Genomic DNA, 22,422 nt, shown 5'->3' with positions numbered 1-22,422 from the left:
ATAGTGGGCTCATACATGTTGATGGATTCTACCGAGGCTATCCCTGGAGCCAAGTCTCAGATCAGAAGTACTCTAATAACCTCCGCCACTGGATGTTTGGACCTCACCTTCCACTACTACTTGTACGGCACCAGCACCACCATGGAGCTCAGCGTCCACACCATCACCACAGGTAAACGATTACATTTATCATAATGGTCATACAGACAGGAAAACAGACAGCACTAATACGTTTGTTTCGTTGGAATTTGTTTTTCTGTTTTCCAGGTGGAAGCCTTGGACCTGCTCTCTTCACTGTAAGGGGTAACCAGGGTCAGGGCTGGAAGCCCGCAGAGGTCCGGTACTTGGGAGCTGCTGCCATTCAGGTAAATACTTGAACAATATCTGTCTCTGTGTATGTGCATAGGGTTACATTAACTTTCTTGTCCCATTGTTATGTATTTCAGTTTGTGATCGTGGGTACCTTTGGAGAAACTCTTCAAACTGATATTGCCGTTGATGCTGTGTGTGTCATGACCTGCAAAGGTGAGAAACTGAACAGAGGGAATTCAAGTTACTCTCTGCACCATAAACATATGCATATGCTGTGTCAATGACAGGTGTTTTCATAAGAAACTATTTTTAATTTATAGCTCTACCGCCGGGAACAACTCCTGGTCCCACTACACCTAAACCAACAACTCCAGGCCCGACTACACCGAAACCAACAACTCCTGGTCCATCCACACCCAAACCATCAACTCCAGGCCCGACTACACCTAAACCATCAACTCCAGGCCCGACTACACCCAAACCATCAACTCCAGGCCCGACTACACCTAAACCATCAACTCCCGGTCCGTCTACACCCAAACCAACAACTCCTGGACCAACTACACCAAAGCCAACAAGTATGACAAGTCCTTATCAACGTTTGTTTCTTTATTCAATTCTTCAATTCTTTCTTACATTTATTTTGCCCATCTACCAATTTCTTCTTCTTTCTGCTGTACAGAACCATGCCCTCCTGATGCAGACTATATAGAATGTGGTCCAGCTTGTATCCCCACCTGTATGGAACCTTCCACCAACTGTTCTGGCTCCTGTATCAGTGGCTGCTTCTGCAAACCAGGGTTTGTCTTCAAGGGACGGCGCTGTGTCCCATTGGAGAAATGTGGCTGTCTGGATGACCAGAACAACTATTATGAGGTCAGATATCCTTGTTAGTATACCCATATGTATACATTCCTGTTCAGTAAAAACATATAATGGTAATTATTAAATTACAAGAAGGTTGTACTATGTAGTTCTAGTGACACACGGTACTCATGGTTGATCCTTTGTTCAATTTTGTTTTAGCCTGGCGAGATTATATTCGGAGATGGCTGCACAAAGCTGTGTCACTGTGCAGGGAACTACACCTTGGAATGTGTTGACAACTCGTGTGACCCCACTGAAGAGTGTCGCGAGGCGAATGGTGTTGCAGGCTGCTATCCTAAAGGTAATAATATCTGATCAATTGTCAAGGAATTGCTACAAGAACTGGTACTTGCAGTCGTTCAACCACATCTGAAGGCAAAAGTGTTTCAACTGTTCCCATCGGCTCCACACACAAGGATGTACAGTCAGTCAAAAATACAATAAATGTGCTACTACAGCGATACTACTTCTGATGTATCTTAGCTAAAAGATTATTTTAGCTAATGTTAGAAAACGTTAGATGTTGCTGTGTAACTGACATTACTGAGTCAGCTTGCAGACTCTATGACTCTTCTCTACTTGTGCTACTGTTTTATTACTTTTTAGCATTAACAAAATAACTGCTAACATACAGTTTCTCACACCGTAGGTACATCCACATGCATAGCGAGTGGTGATCCCCACTACACCACCTTTGACAAACGCAAATACAACTTCATGGGCAACTGCAGCTACTTGATGTCTCGACCCTGCAATGAAACGTCTCTGCCACACTTTGAGGTCCACACGGACAACGAACATCGTTTTAACAATCCCAGAATCTCCTATGTGAAGGCCGTGCATGTATATGTACACACGGTGAAGATCTCCATCCTCAAAGGAGGCACTGTGCAGGTAATAAATGAGGGGAGAAACTAACTACGTTTTTTAACAGAGTGTGTGGTAGGGTACAGCCTGGTCTCCTAAAATGTGCGTCCCTGTACAACAACACTGCAGAGTCAATCACATTTCAAGGGAAAAACATTTTCTCCTGTATTACGTTTGTTTTAGATGATTCAGAAATACCTTTTTAACCATAGTCCACAGAAGCCCTGTATGGAGGAAGTGGTGTGGAACAAACACGGGACTTTAACCCAGGAGGCCGCTGTTCACGTCCTGTGTTCAACCTAAATTTGATGTTGATATTTTAAGTTAGGTCCATACTTTAAAGCCAAACAATGTTTTAATAAACCTAACAAAGTAGTTTTGTCGTATTTCAAATTGAGTTCACCATGTGTTTAAAAGTGCAACCGTAATCTGGGAAAATGTATATTTCCCTCGAAACATAATTGAGAATGCTGTTAAATTGTGTCGGAACCACATTTTGAAGGAGACAGGGTTTCAGGGTAACAACCGTCATACTATTTTCATATAGTATGACGGTTCACAGTATCACATGATTTATGGACATCTAATGTCCATAAATCATGTGAATTCTCTGCAGAAAACGCATCTTTTCAATTGCTGATTGCAGTTTGAGATTCTATACATAGAGAGTTTTCAATCGTTAAGTGTTTCTGTTTCCTCAGTCATCACTCATTATCTTATTTGCACTTGCTTTTCCCCGCACAGGTGAACGGAACCAATGTAAACCTGCCAGTGACTCCAGCCCCTGGTGTCTCTGTGTTCAAGTCAGGAAAGCACTACACTGTGTCCATGAACTTTGGTGTGACTGTTCGTTATGATGGAAACCACTTCATGGACATCAAAGTGATCAAAGAGTGAGTAAAGAAAGACTGAACTTTACATTCTTACCCCGACTCCACGGACAAAACTATTTCCAATGGAGATTTTGGAGTGATGCTGACAATAAAGTCTGATAATGAGTGAAAACATTAGTAATGGTGTGAATGAAAACAAGTCACAAACTCCTGGACGGAATTGTTGCTTTTTCATCTCCTCAAATCACTAACCTGCAGATTTTCTTGCAGCTATCAGAACAAACTGTGTGGACTGTGTGGAGATTACGATGGAGATTCCAAAGATGACTTCCGTAAACCAAATGGATCATTGACCAACAATGCCAATGACTTTGGACACAGCTGGAACACCGATCCAGAGTGAGTCGCATTGGATTTGTTTTTATGATTGGTTGTATATTTTAACGCCATTTTGATGTATTTATTCCATCCTGAACAAATGGGTACACATCGATCAACCCTTTGTTAGAATTGCTATGGGAGAAAAACGAACAAACAACACACGGAGCTTCTCTAACTAACTGTCTGTGTTGACAGGTGTAACAAAAAACCCAACACCACCATCCCTGAGTGTGACAGAGGAGAGCAGGAACTGTATGAGAGCTCAGGATACTGCGGCATCCTGCTGGCCAAAAAGGGTCCCTTCGCTGTGTGCCACCAAAAAGTCAACCCAAATGTAAGTCACTTCACTATCACAACACACACACACACACACACACACCTATACAGTACGCACTAATACGAAGCAGTTCCCACTTTTGATGTCATCAAGAAAATTGCATTCAAATAAGACACAAGTGACGATGGAGACAGACTAAGTCATTGCAACTCAAGGAAATGTGTGTGTGTTCAGAATTACTTCAGGGACTGTGTCTTTGACCTGTGTGAGCTGGATGGAGCCAAGCCCATTCTGTGCGAAGCCATAGAGGCCTACATCAACGAATGCCAGGACCGCGGGGTGAACATCGGACCCTGGAGGAATGAAACCTTCTGCCGTGAGTGTTGGGTGAAAGAACGGACGGAGAAAATGATAGATGGATGGAGGGATGTAGGGAGGGCAAGATGGGCAATAGGGCGCCCCTTCTTAAGGCTCAGTAAGGTTATTATTATGCGGGTTTTTTGGGTTGTCCGTCTGTCCGTCCATCCATACCATTCTTGTGAACGTGATATTTCAGGAAAGTCTTGGAAACTTCTTCAAATTCTGTCCAAACGTCCACTTGGGCTCAAGGATGAACTGGTTAGAATTTGTTGGTGATAGGTCACTGTGACCTCACAAAACACACTTTCAACAATTGATATGTTAATTGAGCTAACTATGACAATTTCACTCGAATGTCTAATGAGAAAAAATGATGAAGTGATGACATTTTGGACAGATATGGATGTAAACTGCAATTTGTCTGGTTGGCAGAGGCGTAAAACCGAGAGGCGGCAGTTCTAGTTCGATCTGGGCTCGTATTTGTCGAGCATCCCAGAATAAGAAATCAATCCCAACTGGCCAAAAATGTTCAGACTGGTGCAAGTTTGGTTTTAGTTGAAGGACTCGGAGTAAAAGCATGTTATCAACCTGAGCAGGAAATGACTCCTTTCTCAGCAAAAAGATCATTTCACACTTAAACATTTAAAGTTCCATACATAAAGGCTACATTCATTTTTTTAGGCCAAGTAGTTACAATCTGTCATGTAAACGCCATCTTGTACAATTATTAATCATTTGAATTCATCTTGGCAACATATTTTTGCATGCAACCCTGGCTGGTTATAATACATCATTCAATGTTTCTGTATATCTCTGCCACCACTGTCACTGACTTCACCCTCCCGTCCTCCCCCCTGCTGTAGCTCTGAGCTGCCCCCCCAACAGCCACTATGAGCCCTGTGCAGACCCCTGTCAGGAGACGTGCACCGGGAAACCTCCCTCCTGCGGCGGGCCCTGCTCCGAGTCCTGTGTGTGTGATCCGAGCTACGTCCTGAGCGCCGGCAAGTGCGTCAAGATCACTTCATGTGGCTGCACACACAACAACGGGCAGTATTATGAGGTACAGTGAAGTGGGTTTGATAAGCCTCCAGGGAATGGTCTGCGTGTGTGGGAGATTTGTGCTTTGTGAGAATATCGTGGTGTTCGATTTGAGCTTTGTCATCTGCTAACGCAGCTCAAATGTGTGTGTGTCAGCCTGGAGACGAGTTCTATGTGGAGGACTGTAAGCTGAAGTGCAGGTGTGATGCTCCCTTCATTACCTGCATGCCCACTGAATGCCCCCCGATGCACGAGTGTAAAAACCAGGACGGAGAGCTGGGCTGCTACCCCACAAGTAAGTTTGCACCCAGCGCACCACCATCCAAATTAACTGAGCTATGAATTATGAAGTACTAGCAGTGGTGTATAAAGTACTCAAAAGCCATACTTGAGTAAAAGTAAAGATACCTTTCTGGAAAACTACTCCAGTAAAAGTAAAAAGTCACCTATTAGAATCCTACTTGAGTAAACGTCTTAAAGTATCTGATATTTATTGTACTTAAGTACTAAAGTACTTAAGTATCAAAAGTAATTTTCTGATATTAAATGTACATCATAACCTGAACATTAAATGAACATCATAACCTGTTCGTTGAAAGTAAAAGTACAAGTAAATGCTGGTACTAAAAAAGCAAAGGGTCAGAATTTTGAGAATTATGAAGTTTCTTCTTTTAAGTTCTGTGGCACCATGATCATGGAGCTGTGTTGAACATAATTGGGTTGGCTGTGATCCATCCAGGAGCAACAATGTTCAACATAATATATTGTACATAAGTCTACTTTTGCATCTACTATGAACTTATCATCATAATTCTCCGAAAAGCAATATGACACTATGGAGTTGTAACAGTGCGTTTATAAGTATGCTCATTCTGACTAGAGGATGTAGAGGGCCAATGCATACTATTATGTTCAGCAAAACATATCCACTTGATGCATCAGGTCAGTGTTTAGAGAAAGGACGCCTGCCTTGTAAACTCCTATGGGCCTGATTTGAACACAATAGGCAAAGGTTTTGCTCAAGCTGAATCTGCAATTGGGCGACTGCTACCATCATAACTCCATCTGATCATCCACAAAATGACTCAAATATCAAAACATGATCAACAATAAAGCAGCAACCCAGTCATTACTTGAAACTGAAAAATGTTCTGTTCATCTTCAAAAGAAGTTGGTTTTCAAAATTGCGAGAATTCAGTCTCGCTCTTCTTGGGCTGAAGACTAGTCCTGCGATGCTAAATAGCCTTTCACAGGCCGCTGAGGCAGGTAGAGGTGTGTTCAGCTCACAGACAGCTTGCACACAGCTGCGAAGGATTTCACTAATGCTAACTCGAATGCTAACACTCATGCTAACCCTAATGCTGCGCTCTCTCGGCTCCCGTCAATCCTATGGCGTGGTGGCTAGCTATAGCTAACGTTAGCGAACTAGTGCTGCACAACTGTCAACACTTCCTCAGCTCACTAACTCGCTAGCGATCCACTGGTGTTGGTCTTCGTCACCACCGTAGTTTGTTGCGGGAGTAGCAGGTGCTTCCATTTCTGCTTCCATCATGAAATCAGTCATCGTAGAGTGGAATTCTACTCAGGTAGTCGCCCGCTAGCTTATAGCATGTAGCATCCTGGGCATCAAAACACCGCGGCTTTGAGAGCACGTGTTTGCAATTGTGCATTAACGTGATTAACCAATGATTTAACTTGCAAGCTAGGACCACTGATTCAACAAACCTGCTTGCTTGCAGTCTGTGTTCCAACACAGTCCCCGACGCTGCTCTCATGATTCATTTTGTTTCTAAAGATAGATTTGATTTTGTAGCGAGTAACGAAGGTTTCAGGGGAAATGTAGTGAAGTAAAAAGTCAACAGAAATATAAGTAGTAAAGTAAAGTACAGATACCCAAAAAAACTAATTAAGTCCAGTAACGAAGTATTTCTTCTTCGTTGCTATACACCACTGAGTACTAGTAAGACATATTGAACACGGGCAAGGCTTTAGAATAAGGCCTGTAGTTATTTGTGGACATAACGATACATACATTCAGGTACAAGGGAACAAGATGTGATGTCAGAGAATAAGGGGGTAACAACAACTGGGCCCCTATTTGGGTTCAGTATGATCATAACCGAGCAACAAAGCTAGAAGTTTGGCGGAAGATGGGGTAACGAGTTGCTGTTTAGACATGGAACGAACCACACATCACACTTTAGCTGAAGTTTTGTGATTTTCATTGAGGTTTTCATACTTCTGGAACATAATCAGGTCTTTTTTGGTTAGCACACGTAACAACAGCTCCCTAATGCGAGTTAAAAGAATAACCATTCTTCTTCTTATTAAAATGATGAGTTGCTGCGTTGTATTCTGATGTCCGGCGCTTGTCCCTTACTCTCTCTCTTGTCCCATCAACTCCAGGCCCGACTACACCTAAACCATCAACTCCCGGTCCGTCTACACCCAAACCAACAACTCCTGGACCAACTACACCAAAGCCAACAAGTATGACAAGTCCTTATCAACGTTTGTTTCTTTATTAAATTCTTCAATTGTTTCTTACATTTATTTTGCCCATCTACCAATTTCTTCTTCTTTCTGCTGTACAGAACCATGCCCTCCTGATGCAGACTATATAGAATGTGGTCCAGCTTGTATCCCCACCTGTATGGAACCTTCCACCAACTGTTCTGGCTCCTGTATCAGTGGCTGCTTCTGCAAACCAGGGTTTGTCTTCAAGGGACGGCGCTGTGTCCCATTGGAGAAATGTGGCTGTCTGGATGACCAGAACAACTATTATGAGGTCAGATATCCCTGTTAGTATACCCATATGTATACATTCCTGTTCAGTAAAAACATATAATGGTAATTATTAAATTACAAGAAGGTTGTACTATGTAGTTCTAGTGACACACGGTACTCATGGTTGATCCTTTGTTCAATTTTGTTTTAGCCTGGCGAGATTATATTCGGAGATGGCTGCACAAAGCTGTGTCACTGTGCAGGGAACTACACCTTGGAATGTGTTGACAACTCGTGTGACCCCACTGAAGAGTGTCGCGAGGCGAATGGTGTTGCAGGCTGCTATCCTAAAGGTAATAATATCTGATCAATTGTCAAGGAATTGCTACAAGAACTGGTACTTGCAGTCGTCCAACCACATCTGAAGGCAAAAGTGTTTCAACTGTTCCCATCGGCTCCACACACAAGGATGTACAGTCAGTCAAAAATACAATAAATGTGCTGCTACAGCGATACTACTTCTGATGTATCTTAGCTAAAAGATTATTTTAGCTAATGTTAGAAAACGTTAGATGTTGCTGTGTAACTGACATTACTGAGTCAGCTTGCAGACTCTATGACTCTTCTCTACTTGTGCTACTGTTTTATTACTTTTTAGCATTAACAAAATAACTGCTAACATACAGTTTCTCACACCATAGGTACATCCACATGCATAGCGAGTGGTGATCCCCACTACACCACCTTTGACAAACGCAAATACAACTTCATGGGCAACTGCAGCTACTTGATGTCTCGACCCTGCAATGAAACGTCTCTGCCACACTTTGAGGTCCACACGGACAACGAACATCGTTTTAACAATCCCAGAATCTCCTATGTGAAGGCCGTGCATGTATATGTACACACGGTGAAGATCTCCATCCTCAAAGGAGGCACTGTGCAGGTAATAAATGAGGGGAGAAACTAACTACGTTTTTTAACAGAGTGTGTGGTAGGGTACAGCCTGGTCTCCTAAAATGTGCGTCCCTGTACAACAACACTGCAGAGTCGATCACATTTCAAGGGAAAAACATTTTCTCCTGTATTACGTTTGTTTTAGATGATTCAGAAATACCTTTTTAACCATAGTCCACAGAAGCCATGTATGGAGGAGGTGGTGGGGAACAAACACGGGACTTTAACCCAGGAGGCCGCTGTTCACGTCCCGTGTTCAACCTAAATTTGATGTTGATATTTTAAGTTAGGTCCATACCTTAAAGCCAAACAATGTTTTAATAAACCTAACGAAGTAGTTTTGTCGTATTTCAAATTGAGTTCACCATGTGTTTAAAAGTGCAACCGTAATCTGGGAAAATGTATATTTCCCTCGAAACATAATTGAGAATGCTGTTAAATTGTGTCGGAACCACATTTTGAAGGAGACAGGGTTTCAGGGTAACAACCATCATACTATTTTCATATCTATGACATATTCACGACATCTAATGTCCATAAATCATGTGAATTCTCTGCAGAAAACGCATCTTTTCAATTGCTGATTGCAGTTTGAGATTCTATACATAGAGAGTTTTCAATCGTTAAGTGTTTCTGCTACCTCAGTCATCACTCATTATCTTATTTGCACTTATCTTATTTGCACTTGCTTTTCCCCGCACAGCTGAACGGAACCAATGTAAACCTGCCAGTGACTCCGGCCCCTGGTGTCTCTGTGTTCAAGTCAGGAAAGCACTACACTGTGTCCATGAACTTTGGTGTGACTGTTCGTTATGATGGAAACCACTTCATGGACATCAAAGTGATCAAAGAGTGAGTAAAGAAAGACTGAACTTTACATTCTTACCCCGACTCCACGGACAAAACTATTTCCAATGGAGATTTTGGAGTGATGCTGACAATAAAGTCTGATAATGAGTGAAAACACTAGTAATGGTGTGAATGAAAACAAGTCACAAACTCCTGGACGGAATTGTTGCTTTTTCATCTCCTCAAATCACTAACTTGCAGATTTTCTTGCAGCTATCAGAACAAACTGTGTGGACTGTGTGGAGATTACGATGGAGATTCCAAAGATGACTTCCGTAAACCAAATGGATCATTGACCAACAATGCCAATGACTTTGGACACAGCTGGAACACCGATCCAGAGTGAGTCGCATTGGATTTGTTTTTATGATTGGTTGTATATTTTAACGCCATTTTGATGTATTTATTCCATCCTGAACAAATGGGTACACATCGATCAACCCTTTGTTAGAATTGCTATGGGAGAAAAACTAACAAACAACACACGGAGCTTCTCTAACTAACTGTCTGTGTTGACAGGTGTAACAAAAAACCCAACACCACCATCCCTGAGTGTGACAGAGGAGAGCAGGAACTGTATGAGAGCTCAGGATACTGCGGCATCCTGCTGGACAAAAAGGGTCCCTTCGCTGTGTGCCACCAAAAAGTCAACCCAAATGTAAGTCACTTCACTATCACAACACACACACACACACACACACCTATACAGTACGCACTAATACGAAGCAGTTCCCACTTTTGATGTCATCGAGAAAATTGCATTCAAATAAGACACAAGTGACGATGGAGACAGACTAAGTCATTGCAACTCAAGGAAATGTGTGTGTGTTCAGAATTACTTCAGGGACTGTGTCTTTGACCTGTGTGAGCTGGATGGAGCCAAGCCCATTCTGTGCGAAGCCATAGAGGCCTACATCAACGAATGCCAGGACCGCGGGGTGAACATCGGACCCTGGAGGAATGAAACCTTCTGCCGTGAGTGTTGGGTGAAAGAACGGACGGAGAAAATGATAGATGGATGGAGGGATGTAGGGAGGTCAAGATGGGCAATAGGGAGCCCCTTCTTAAGGCTCAGTAAGGTTATTATTATGCGGTTTTTTGGGTTGTCCGTCTGTCCGTCCATCCATACCATTCTTGTGAATGTGATATTTCAGGAAAGTCTTGGAAACTTCTTCAAATTCTGTCCAAACGTCCACTTGGGCTCAAGGATGAACTGGTTAGAATTTGTTGGTGAAAGGTCACTGTGACCTCACAAAACACACTTTCAACAATTGATATGTTAATTGAGCGAACTATGACAATTTCACTCGAATGTCTAATGAGAAAAAATGATGAAGTGATGACATTTTGGACAGATATGGATGTAAACTGCAATTTGTCTGGTTGGCAGAGGCGTAAAACCAAGAGGCGGCAGTTCTAGTTCGATCTGGGCTCGTATTTGTCGAGCATCCCAGAATAAGAAATCAATCCCAACTGGCCAAAAATGTTCAGACTGGTGCAAGTTTGGTTTTAGTTGAAGGACTCGGAGTAAAAGCATGTTATCAACCTGAGCAGGAAATGACTCCTTTCTCAGCAAAAAGATCATTTCACACTTAAACATTTAAAGTTCCATACATAAAGGCTACATACATTTTTTTAGGCCAAGTAGTTACAATCTGTCATTTAAACGCCATCTTGTACAATTATTAATCATTTGAATTCATCTTGGCAACATATTTTTGCATGCAACCCTGGCTGGTTATAATACATCATTCAATGTTTCTGTATATCTCTGCCACCACTGTCACTGACTTCACCCTCCCGTCCTCCCCCCTGCTGTAGCTCTGAGCTGCCCCCCCAACAGCCACTATGAGCCCTGTGCAGACCCCTGTCAGGAGACGTGCACCGGGAAACCTCCCTCCTGCGGCGGGCCCTGCTCCGAGTCCTGTGTGTGTGATCCGAGCTACGTCCTGAGCGCCGGCAAGTGCGTCAAGAACACTTCATGTGGCTGCACACACAACAACGGGCAGTATTATGAGGTACAGTGAAGTGGGTTTGATAAGCCTCCAGGGAATGGTCTGCGTGTGTGGGAGATTTGTGCTTTGTGAGAATATCGTGGTGTTCGATTTAAGCTTTGTCATCTGCTAACGCAGCTCAAATGTGTGTGTGTCAGCCTGGAGACGAGTTCTATGTGGAGGACTGTAAGCTGAAGTGCAGGTGTGATGCTCCCTTCATTACCTGCATGCCCACTGAATGTCCCCCGATGCACGAGTGTAAAAACCAGGACGGAGAGCTGGGCTGCTACCCCACAAGTAAGTTTGCACCCAGCGCACCACCATCCAAATGAACTGAGCTATGAATTATGAAGTACTAGCAGTGGTGTATAAAGTACTCAAAAGCCATACTTGAGTAAAAGTAAAGATACCTTACTGGAAAACTACTCCAGTAAAAGTAAAAAGTCACCTATTAGAATCCTACTTGAGTAAAAGTCTTAAAGTATCTGATATTTATTGTACTTAAGTATCAAAAGTAATTTTCTGATATTAAATGTACATCATAACCTGAACATTAAATGAACATCATAACCTGTTCATTGAAAGTAAAAGTACAAGTAAATGCTGGTAATAAAAAAGCAAAGGGTCAGAATTTTGAGAATTATGAAGTTTATTCTTTTAAGTTCTGTGGCACCATGATCATGGAGCTGTGTTGAACATAATTGGGTTGGCTGTGATCCATCCAGGAGAAACAATGTTCAACATAATATATTGTACATAAGTCTACTTTTGCATCTACTATGAACTTATCATCATAATTCTCCGAAAAGCAATATGACACTATGAAGGAGTTGTAACAGTGCGTTTATAAGTATGTTCATTAGACTAGAGGATGTAGAGGGCCAATGCATAATATTATGTTCAGCAAAACATATCCACTTGATGCATCAGGTCAGTGTTTAGAGAAAGGACGCCTGCCTTGTAAACTCCTATGGGCCTGATTTGAACACAATAGGCAAAGGTTTTGCTCAAGCTGAATCTGCAATTGGGCGACTGCTACCATCATAACTCCATCTGATCATCCACAAAATGACTCAAATATCAAAACATGATCAAAATATCAAAACATGATAAAGCAGCAACCCAGTCATTACTTGAAACTGAAAAATGTTCTGTTCATCTTCAAAAGAAGTTGGTTTTCAAAATTGCGAGAATTCAGTCTCGCTCTTCTTGGGCTGAAGACTAGTCCTGCGATGCTAAATAGCCTTTCACAGGAAGCTGAGGCAGGTAGAGGTGTGTTCAGCTCACAGACAGCTTGCACACAGCTGCGAAGGATTTCACTAATGCTAACTCGAATGCTAACACTCATGCTAACCCTAATGCTGCGCTCTCTCGGCTCCCGTCAATCCTATGGCGTGGTGGCTAGCTATAGCTAACGTTAGCGAACTAGTGCTGCACAACTGTCAACACTTCCTCAGCTCACTAACTCGCTAGCGATCCACTGGTGTTGGTCTTCGTCACCACCGTAGTTTGTTGCGGGAGTAGCAGGTGCTTCCATTTCTGCTTCCATCATGAAATCAGTCATCGTAGAGTGGAATTCTACTCAGGTAGTCGCCCGCTAGCTTATAGCATGTAGCATCCTGGGCATCAAAACACCGCGGCTTTGAGAGCACGTGTTTGCAATTGTGCATTAACGTGATTAACCAATGATTTAACTTGCAAGCTAGGACCACTGATTCAACAAACCTGCTTGCTTGCAGTCTGTGTTCCAACACAGTCCCCGACGCTGCTCTCATGATTCATTTTGTTTCTAAAGATAGATTTGATTTTGTAGCGAGTAACGAAGGTTTCAGGGGAAATGTATCGGAGTCAAAGTATCAGTTTTATTTGCAAAATGTAGTGAAGTAAAAGTCAACAGAAATATAAGTAGTAAAGTAAAGTACAGATACCCAAAAAAAACTACTTAAGTCCAGTAACGAAGTATTTCTTCTTCGTTGCTATACACCACTGAGTACTAGTAAGACATATTGAACACGGGCAAGGCTTTAGAATAAGGCCTGTAGTTATTTGTGGACATAACGATACATACATTCAGGTACAAGGGAACAAGATGTGATGTCAGAGAATAAGGGGGTAAGAACAACTGGGCCCCTATTTGGGTTCAGTATGATCATAACCAAGCAACAAAGCTAGAAGTTTGGGGGAAGATGGGGTAACGAGTTGCTGTTTAGACATGGAACGAACCACACATCACACTTTAGCTGAAGTTTTGTGATTTTCATTGAGGTTTTCATACTTCTGGAACATAATCAGGTCTTTTTTGGTTAGCACACGTAACAACAGCTCCCTAATGCGAGTTAAAAGAATAACCATTCTTCTTCTTATTAAAATGATGAGTTGCTGCGTTGTATTCTGATGTCCGGCGCTTGTCCCTTACTCTCTCTCTTGTCCCATCAACTCCAGGCCCGACTACACCTAAACCATCAACTCCCGGCCCGACTACACCTAAACCATCAACTCCCGGTCCGTCTACACCCAAACCAACAACTCCTGGACCAACTACACCAAAGCCAACAAGTATGACAAGTCCTTATCAACGTTTGTTTCTTTATTAAATTCTTCAATTGTTTCTTACATTTATTTTGCCCATCTACCAATTTCTTCTTCTTTCTGCTGTACAGAACCATGCCCTCCTGATGCAGACTATATAGAATGTGGTCCAGCTTGTATCCCCACCTGTATGGAACCTTCCACCAACTGTTCTGGTTCCTGTATCAGTGGCTGCTTCTGCAAACCAGGGTTTGTCTTCAAGGGACGGCGCTGTGTCCCATTGGAGAAATGTGGCTGTCTGGATGACCAGAACAACTATTATGAGGTCAGATATCCTTGTTAGTATACCCATATGTATACATTCCTGTTCAGTAAAAATATATAATGGTAATTATTAAATTACAAGAAGGTTGTACTATGTAGTTCTAGTGACACACGGTACTCATGGTTGATCCTTTGTTCAATTTTGTTTTAGCCTGGCGAGATTATATTCGGAGATGGCTGCACAAAGCTGTGTCACTGTGCAGGGAACTACACCTTGGAATGTGTTGACAACTCGTGTGACCCCACTGAAGAGTGTCGCGAGGCGAATGGTGTTGCAGGCTGCTATCCTAAAGGTAATAATATCTGATCAATTGTCAAGGAATTGCTACAAGAACTGGTACTTGCAGTCGTTCAACCACATCTGAAGGCAAAAGTGTTTCAACTGTTCCCATCGGCTCCACACACAAGGATGTACAGTCAGTCAAAAATACAATAAATGTGCTGCTACAGCGATACTACTTCTGATGTATCTTAGCTAAAAGATTCTTTTAGCTAATGTTAGAAAACGTTAGATGTTGCTGTGTAACTGACATTTCTGAGTCAGCTTGCAGACTCTATGACTCTTCTCTACTTGTGCTACTGTTTTATTACTTTTTAGCATTAACAAAATAACTGCTAACATACAGTTTCTCACACCGTAGGTACATCCACATGCATAGCGAGTGGTGATCCCCACTACACCACCTTTGACAAACGCAAATACAACTTCATGGGCAACTGCAGCTACTTGATGTCTCGACCCTGCAATGAAACGTCTCTGCCACACTTTGAGGTCCACACGGACAACGAACATCGTTTTAACAATCCCAGAATCTCCTATGTGAAGGCCGTGCATGTATATGTACACACGGTGAAGATCTCCATCCTCAAAGGAGGCACTGTGCAGGTAATAAATGAGGGGAGAAACTAACTACGTTTTTTAACAGAGTGTGTGGTAGGGTGCAGCCTGGTCTCCTAAAATGTGCGTCCCTGTACAACAACACTGCAGAGTCAATCACATTTCAAGGGAAAAACATTTTCTCCTGTATTACGTTTGTTTTAGATGATTCAGAAATACCTTTTTAACCATAGTCCACAGAAGCCCTGTATGGAGGAAGTGGTGGGGAACAAACACGGGACTTTAACCCAGGAGGCCGCTGTTCACGTCCCGTGTTCAACCTAAATTTGATGTTGATATTTTAAGTTAGGTCCATACTTTAAAGCCAAACAATGTTTTAATAAACCTAACAAAGTAGTTTTGTCGTATTTCAAATTGAGTTCACCATGTGTTTAAAAGTGCAACCGTAATCTGGGAAAATGTATATTTCCCTCGAAACATAATTGAGAATGCTGTTAAATTGTGTCGGAACCACATTTTGAAGGAGACAGGGTTTCAGGGTAACAACCGTCATACTATTTTCATATCTATGACATATTTACGACATCTAATGTCCATAAATCATGTGAATTCTCTGCAGAAAACGCATCTTTTCAATTGCTGATTGCAGTTTGAGATTCTATACATAGAGAGTTTTCAATCGTTAAGTGTTTCTGCTACCTCAGTCATCACTCATTATCTTATTTGCACTTGCTTTTCCCCGCACAGCTGAACGGAACCAATGTAAACCTGCCAGTGACTCCGGCCCCTGGTGTCTCTGTGTTCAAGTCAGGAAAGCACTACACTGTGTCCATGAACTTTGGTGTGACTGTTCGTTATGATGGAAACCACTTCATGGACATCAAAGTGATCAAAGAGTGAGTAAAGAAAGACTGAACTTTACATTCTTACCCCGACTCCACGGACAAAACTATTTCCAATGGAGATTTTGGAGTGATGCTGACAATAAAGTCTGATAATGAGTGAAAACACTGGTACGGTAATGGTGTGAATGAAAACAAGTCACAAACTCCTGGACGGAATTGTTGCTTTTTCATCTCCTCAAATCACTAACTTGCAGATTTTCTTGCAGCTATCAGAACAAACTGTGTGGACTGTGTGGAGATTACGATGGAGATTCCAAAGATGACTTCCGTAAACCAAATGGATCATTGACCAACAATGGCAATGACTTTGGACACAGCTGGAACACCGATCCAGAGTGAGTCGCATTGGATTTGTTTTTATGATTGGTTGTATATTTTAACGCCATTTTGCTGTATTTATTCCATCCTGAACAAATGGGTACACATCGATCAACCCTTTGTTAGAATTGCTAGGGGAGAAAAACTAACAAACAACACACGTAGCTTCTCTAACTAACTGTCTGTGTTGACAGGTGTAACAAAAAACCCAACACCACCATCCCTGAGTGTGACAGAGGAGAGCAGGAACTGTATGAGAGCTCAGGATACTGCGGCATCCTGCTGGACAAAAAGGGTCCCTTCGCTGTGTGCCACCAAAAAGTCAACCCAAATGTAAGTCACTTCACTATCACAACACACACACACACACACCTATACAGTACGCACTAATACGAAGCAGTTCCCACTTTTGATGTCATCAAGAAAATTGCATTCAAATAAGAGACAAGTGACGATGGAGACAGACTAAGTCATTGCAACTCAAGGAAATGTGTGTGTGTTCAGAATTACTTCAGGGACTGTGTCTTTGACCTGTGTGAGCTGGATGGAGCCAAGCCCATTCTGTGCGAAGCCATAGAGGCCTACATCAACGAATGCCAGGACCGCGGGGTGAACATCGGACCCTGGAGGAATGAAACCTTCTGCCGTGAGTGTTGGGTGAAAGAACGGACGGAGAAAATGATAGATGGATGGAGGGATGTAGGGAGGGCAAGATGGGCAATAGGGAGCCCCTTCTTAAGGCTCAGTAAGGTTATTATTATGCGGGTTTTTTGGGTTGTCCGTCTGTCCGTCCATCCATACCATTCTTGTGAACGTGATATTTCAGGAAAGTCTTGGAAACTTCTTCAAATTCTGTCCAAACGTCCACTTGGGCTCAAGGATGAACTGGTTAGAATTTGTTGGTGAAAGGTCACTGTGACCTCACAAAACACACTTTCAACAATTGATATGTTAATTGAGCTAACTATGACAATTTCACTCGAATGTCTAATGAGAAAAAATGATGAAGTGATGACATTTTGGACAGATATGGATGTAAACTGCAATTTGTCTGGTTGGCAGAGGCGTAAAACCGAGAGGCGGCAGTTCTAGTTCGATCTGGGCTCGTATTTGTCGAGCATCCCAGAATAAGAAATCAATCCCAACTGGCCAAAAATGTTCAGACTGGTGCAAGTTTGGTTTTAGTTGAAGGACTCGGAGTAAAAGCATGTTATCAACCTGAGCAGGAAATGACTCCTTTCTCAGCAAAAAGATCATTTCACACTTAAACATTTAAAGTTCCATACATAAAGGCTACATACATTTTTTTAGGCCAAGTAGTTACAATCTGTCATGTAAACGCCATCTTGTACAATTATTAATCATTTGAATTCATCTTGGCAACATATTTTTGCATGCAACCCTGGCTGGTTATAATACATCATTCAATGTTTCTGTATATCTCTGCCACCACTGTCACTGACTTCACCCTCCCGTCCTCCCCCCTGCTGTAGCTCTGAGCTGCCCCCCCAACAGCCACTATGAGCCCTGTGCAGACCCCTGTCAGGAGACGTGCACCGGGAAACCTCCCTCCTGCGGCGGGCCCTGCTCCGAGTCCTGTGTGTGTGATCCGAGCTACGTCCTGAGCGCCGGCAAGTGCGTCAAGATCACTTCATGTGGCTGCACACACAACAACGGGCAGTATTATGAGGTACAGTGAAGTGGGTTTGATAAGCCTCCAGGGAATGGTCTGCGTGTGTGGGAGATTTGTGCTTTGTGAGAATATCGTGGTGTTCGATTTGAGCTTTGTCATCTGCTAACGCAGCTCAAATGTGTGTGTGTCAGCCTGGAGACGAGTTCTATGTGGAGGACTGTAAGCTGAAGTGCAGGTGTGATGCTCCCTTCATTACCTGCATGCCCACTGAATGCCCCCCGATGCACGAGTGTAAAAACCAGGACGGAGAGCTGGGCTGCTACCCCACAAGTAAGTTTGCACCCAGCGCACCACCATCCAAATTAACTGAGCTATGAATTATGAAGTACTAGCAGTGGTGTATAAAGTACTCAAAAGCCATACTTGAGTAAAAGTAAAGATACCTTTCTGGAAAACTACTCCAGTAAAAGTAAAAAGTCACCTATTAGAATCCTACTTGAGTAAACGTCTTAAAGTATCTGATATTTATTGTACTTAAGTACAAAAGTACTTAAGTATCAAAAGTAATTTTCTGATATTAAATGTACATCATAACCTGAACATTAAATGAAAATCATAACCTGTTCGTTGAAAGTAAAAGTACAAGTAAATGCTGGTACTAAAAAAGCAAAGGGTCAGAATTTTGAGAATTATGAAGTTTATTCTTTTAAGTTCTGTGGCACCATGATCATGGAGCTGTGTTGAACATAATTGGGTTGGCTGTGATCCATCCAGGAGCAACAATGTTCAACATAATATATTGTACATAAGTCTACTTTTGCATCTACTATGAACTTATCATCATAATTCTCCGAAAAGCAATATGACACTATGGAGTTGTAACAGTGCGTTTATAAGTATGCTCATTCTGACTAGAGGATGTAGAGGGCCAATGCATAATATTATGTTCAGCAAAACATATCCACTTGATGCATCAGGTCAGTGTTTAGAGAAAGGACGCCTGCCTTGTAAACTCCTATGGGCCTGATTTGAACACAATAGGCAAAGGTTTTGCTCAAGCTGAATCTGCAATTGGGCGACTGCTACCATCATAACTCCATCTGATCATCCACAAAATGACTCAAATATCAAAACATGATCAACAATAAAGCAGCAACCCAGTCATTACTTGAAACTGAAAAATGTTCTGTTCATCTTCAAAAGAAGTTGGTTTTCAAAATTGTGAGAATTCAGTCTCGCTCTTCTTGGGCTGAAGACTAGTCCTGCGATGCTAAATAGCCTTTCACAGGCCGCTGAGGCAGGTAGAGGTGTGTTCAGCTCACAGACAGCTTGCACACAGCTGCGAAGGATTTCACTAATGCTAACTCGAATGCTAACACTAATGCTAACCCTAATGCTGCGCTCTCTCGGCTCCTGTCAATCCTATGGCGTGGTGGCTAGCTATAGCTAACGTTAGCCAACTCGTGCTGCACAACTGTCAACACTTCCTCAGCTCACTAACTCGCTAGCGATCCACTGGTGTTGGTCTTCGTCACCACCGTAGTTTGTTGCGGGAGTAGCAGGTGCTTCCATTTCTGCTTCCATCATGAAATCAGTCATCGTAGAGTGGAATTCTACTCAGGTAGTCGCCCGCTAGCTTATAGCATGTAGCATCCTGGGCATCAAAACACCGCGGCTTTGAGAGCACGTGTTTGCAATTGTGCATTAACGTGATTAACCAATGATTTAACTTGCAAGCTAGGACCACTGATTCAACAAACCTGCTTGCTTGCAGTCTGTGTTCCACCACAGTCCCCGACGCTGCTCTCATGATTCATTTTGTTTCTAAAGATAGATTTGATTTTGTAGCGAGTAACGAAGGTTTCAGGGGAAATGTATCGGAGTCAAAGTATCAGTTTTCTTTGCAAAATGTAGTGAAGTAAAAGTAAAAGTCAACAGAAATATAAGTAGTAAAGTAAAGTACAGATACCCAAAAAAACTAATTAAGTCCAGTAACGAAGTATTTCTTCTTCGTTGCTATACACCACTGAGTACTAGTAAGACATATTGAACACGGGCAAGGCTTTAGAATAAGGCCTGTAGTTATTTGTGGACATAACGATACATACATTCAGGTACAAGGGAACAAGATGTGATGTCAGAGAATAAGGGGGTAACAACAACTGGGCCCCTATTTGGGTTCAGTATGATCATAACCGAGCAACAAAGCTAGAAGTTTGGGGGAAGATGGGGTAACGAGTTGCTGTTTAGACATGGAACGAACCACACATCACACTTTAGCTGAAGTTTTGTGATTTTCATTGAGGTTTTCATACTTCTGGAACATAATCAGGTCTTTTTTGGTTAGCACACGTAACAACAGCTCCCTAATGCGAGTTAAAAGAATAACCATTCTTCTTCTTATTAAAATGATGAGTTGCTGCGTTGTATTCTGATGTCGGCGCTTGTCCCTTACTCTCTCTCTTGTCCCATCAACTCCAGGCCCGACTACACCTAAACCATCAACTCCCGGTCCGTCTACACCCAAACCAACAACTCCTGGACCAACTACACCAAAGCCAACAAGTATGACAAGTCCTTATCAACGTTTGTTTCTTTATTAAATTCTTCAATTGTTTCTTACATTTATTTTGCCCATCTACCAATTTCTTCTTCTTTCTGCTGTACAGAACCATGCCCTCCTGATGCAGACTATATAGAATGTGGTCCAGCTTGTATCCCCACCTGTATGGAACCTTCCACCAACTGTTCTGGTTCCTGTATCAGTGGCTGCTTCTGCAAACCAGGGTTTGTCTTCAAGGGACGGCGCTGTGTCCCATTGGAGAAATGTGGCTGTCTGGATGACCAGAACAACTATTATGAGGTCAGATATCCTTGTTAGTATACCCATATGTATACATTCCTGTTCAGTAAAAATATATAATGGTAATTATTAAATTACAAGAAGGTTGTACTATGTAGTTCTAGTGACACACGGTACTCATGGTTGATCCTTTGTTCAATTTTGTTTTAGCCTGGCGAGATTATATTCGGAGATGGCTGCACAAAGCTGTGTCACTGTGCAGGGAACTACACCTTGGAATGTGTTGACAACTTGTGTGACCCCACTGAAGAGTGTCGCGAGGCGAATGGTGTTGCAGGCTGCTATCCTAAAGGTAATAATATCTGATCAATTGTCAAGGAATTGCTACAAGAACTGGTACTTGCAGTCGTTCAACCACATCTGAAGGCAAAAGTGTTTCAACTGTTCCCATCGGCTCCACACACAAGGATGTACAGTCAGTCAAAAATACAATAAATGTGCTGCTACAGCGATACTACTTCTGATGTATCTTAGCTAAAAGATTCTTTTAGCTAATGTTAGAAAACGTTAGATGTTGCTGTGTAACTGACATTTCTGAGTCAGCTTGCAGACTCTATGACTCTTCTCTACTTGTGCTACTGTTTTATTACTTTTTAGCATTAACAAAATAACTGCTAACATACAGTTTCTCACACCGTAGGTACATCCACATGCATAGCGAGTGGTGATCCCCACTACACCACCTTTGACAAACGCAAATACAACTTCATGGGCAACTGCAGCTACTTGATGTCTAGACCCTGCAATGAAACGTCTCTGCCACACTTTGAGGTCCACACGGACAACGAACATCGTTTTAACAATCCCAGAATCTCCTATGTGAAGGCCGTGCATGTATATGTACACACGGTGAAGATCTCCATCCTCAAAGGAGGCACTGTGCAGGTAATAAATGAGGGGAGAAACTAACTACGTTTTTTAACAGAGTGTGTGGTAGGGTGCAGCCTGGTCTCCTAAAATGTGCGTCCCTGTACAACAACACTGCAGAGTCAATCACATTTCAAGGGAAAAACATTTTCTCCTGTATTACGTTTGTTTTAGATGATTCAGAAATACCTTTTTAACCATAGTCCACAGAAGCCCTGTATGGAGGAAGTGGTGGGGAACGAACACGGGACTTTAACCCAGGAGGCCGCTGTTCACGTCCCGTGTTCAACCTAAATTTGATGTTGATATTTTAAGTTAGGTCCATACTTTAAAGCCAAACAATGTTTTAATAAACCTAACAAAGTAGTTTTGTCGTATTTCAAATTGAGTTCACCATGTGTTTAAAAGTGCAACCGTAATCTGGGAAAATGTATATTTCCCTCGAAACATAATTGAGAATGCTGTTAAATTGTGTCGGAACCACATTTTGAAGGAGACAGGGTTTCAGGGTAACAACCGTCATACTATTTTCATATCTATGACATATTTACGACATCTAATGTCCATAAATCATGTGAATTCTCTGCAGAAAACGCATCTTTTCAATTGCTGATTACAGTTTGAGATTCTATACATAGAGAGTTTTCAATCGTTAAGTGTTTCTGCTACCTCAGTCATCACTC

General features: G+C 42.3%; 1 protein-coding gene across 1 annotated transcript in view; it reads left to right on the top strand.

Moving 5' to 3' along the window:
- The window catches only part of zanl (zonadhesin, like), a gene marked incomplete at both ends in the record, with an annotated part of 51,563 nt that overhangs the window by 3,055 nt on the left and 26,086 nt on the right, over window positions 1-22,422 (top strand). Inside the window, 33 exons of the mRNA XM_079295915.1 lie at window positions 5-172; window positions 268-365; window positions 447-525; window positions 995-1,188; window positions 1,339-1,480; window positions 1,829-2,073; window positions 2,791-2,939; window positions 3,150-3,278; window positions 3,456-3,594; window positions 3,772-3,913; window positions 4,761-4,957; window positions 5,092-5,230; window positions 7,647-7,723; window positions 7,874-8,015; window positions 8,364-8,608; window positions 9,323-9,471; window positions 9,682-9,810; window positions 9,988-10,126; window positions 10,302-10,443; window positions 11,290-11,486; window positions 11,621-11,759; window positions 14,123-14,316; window positions 14,467-14,608; window positions 14,957-15,201; window positions 15,901-16,049; window positions 16,265-16,393; window positions 16,571-16,709; window positions 16,881-17,022; window positions 17,870-18,066; window positions 18,201-18,339; window positions 20,796-20,872; window positions 21,023-21,164; window positions 21,513-21,757. Coding sequence (XP_079152041.1) covers window positions 5-172; window positions 268-365; window positions 447-525; window positions 995-1,188; window positions 1,339-1,480; window positions 1,829-2,073; window positions 2,791-2,939; window positions 3,150-3,278; window positions 3,456-3,594; window positions 3,772-3,913; window positions 4,761-4,957; window positions 5,092-5,230; window positions 7,647-7,723; window positions 7,874-8,015; window positions 8,364-8,608; window positions 9,323-9,471; window positions 9,682-9,810; window positions 9,988-10,126; window positions 10,302-10,443; window positions 11,290-11,486; window positions 11,621-11,759; window positions 14,123-14,316; window positions 14,467-14,608; window positions 14,957-15,201; window positions 15,901-16,049; window positions 16,265-16,393; window positions 16,571-16,709; window positions 16,881-17,022; window positions 17,870-18,066; window positions 18,201-18,339; window positions 20,796-20,872; window positions 21,023-21,164; window positions 21,513-21,757 — 5,120 coding nt within the window. The remainder of the gene's footprint in view (window positions 1-4; window positions 173-267; window positions 366-446; window positions 526-994; window positions 1,189-1,338; window positions 1,481-1,828; window positions 2,074-2,790; window positions 2,940-3,149; window positions 3,279-3,455; window positions 3,595-3,771; window positions 3,914-4,760; window positions 4,958-5,091; window positions 5,231-7,646; window positions 7,724-7,873; window positions 8,016-8,363; window positions 8,609-9,322; window positions 9,472-9,681; window positions 9,811-9,987; window positions 10,127-10,301; window positions 10,444-11,289; window positions 11,487-11,620; window positions 11,760-14,122; window positions 14,317-14,466; window positions 14,609-14,956; window positions 15,202-15,900; window positions 16,050-16,264; window positions 16,394-16,570; window positions 16,710-16,880; window positions 17,023-17,869; window positions 18,067-18,200; window positions 18,340-20,795; window positions 20,873-21,022; window positions 21,165-21,512; window positions 21,758-22,422) is intronic.

This window comes from Melanostigma gelatinosum, assembly GCF_949748355.1.
Source record: "Melanostigma gelatinosum genome assembly, chromosome: 23".
Classification (NCBI taxonomy): Eukaryota; Metazoa; Chordata; class Actinopteri; order Perciformes; family Zoarcidae; genus Melanostigma; species Melanostigma gelatinosum.
Note: the sequence above shows the minus strand (reverse complement) of the source record. Positions and strands in the feature narration are given on the sequence as shown.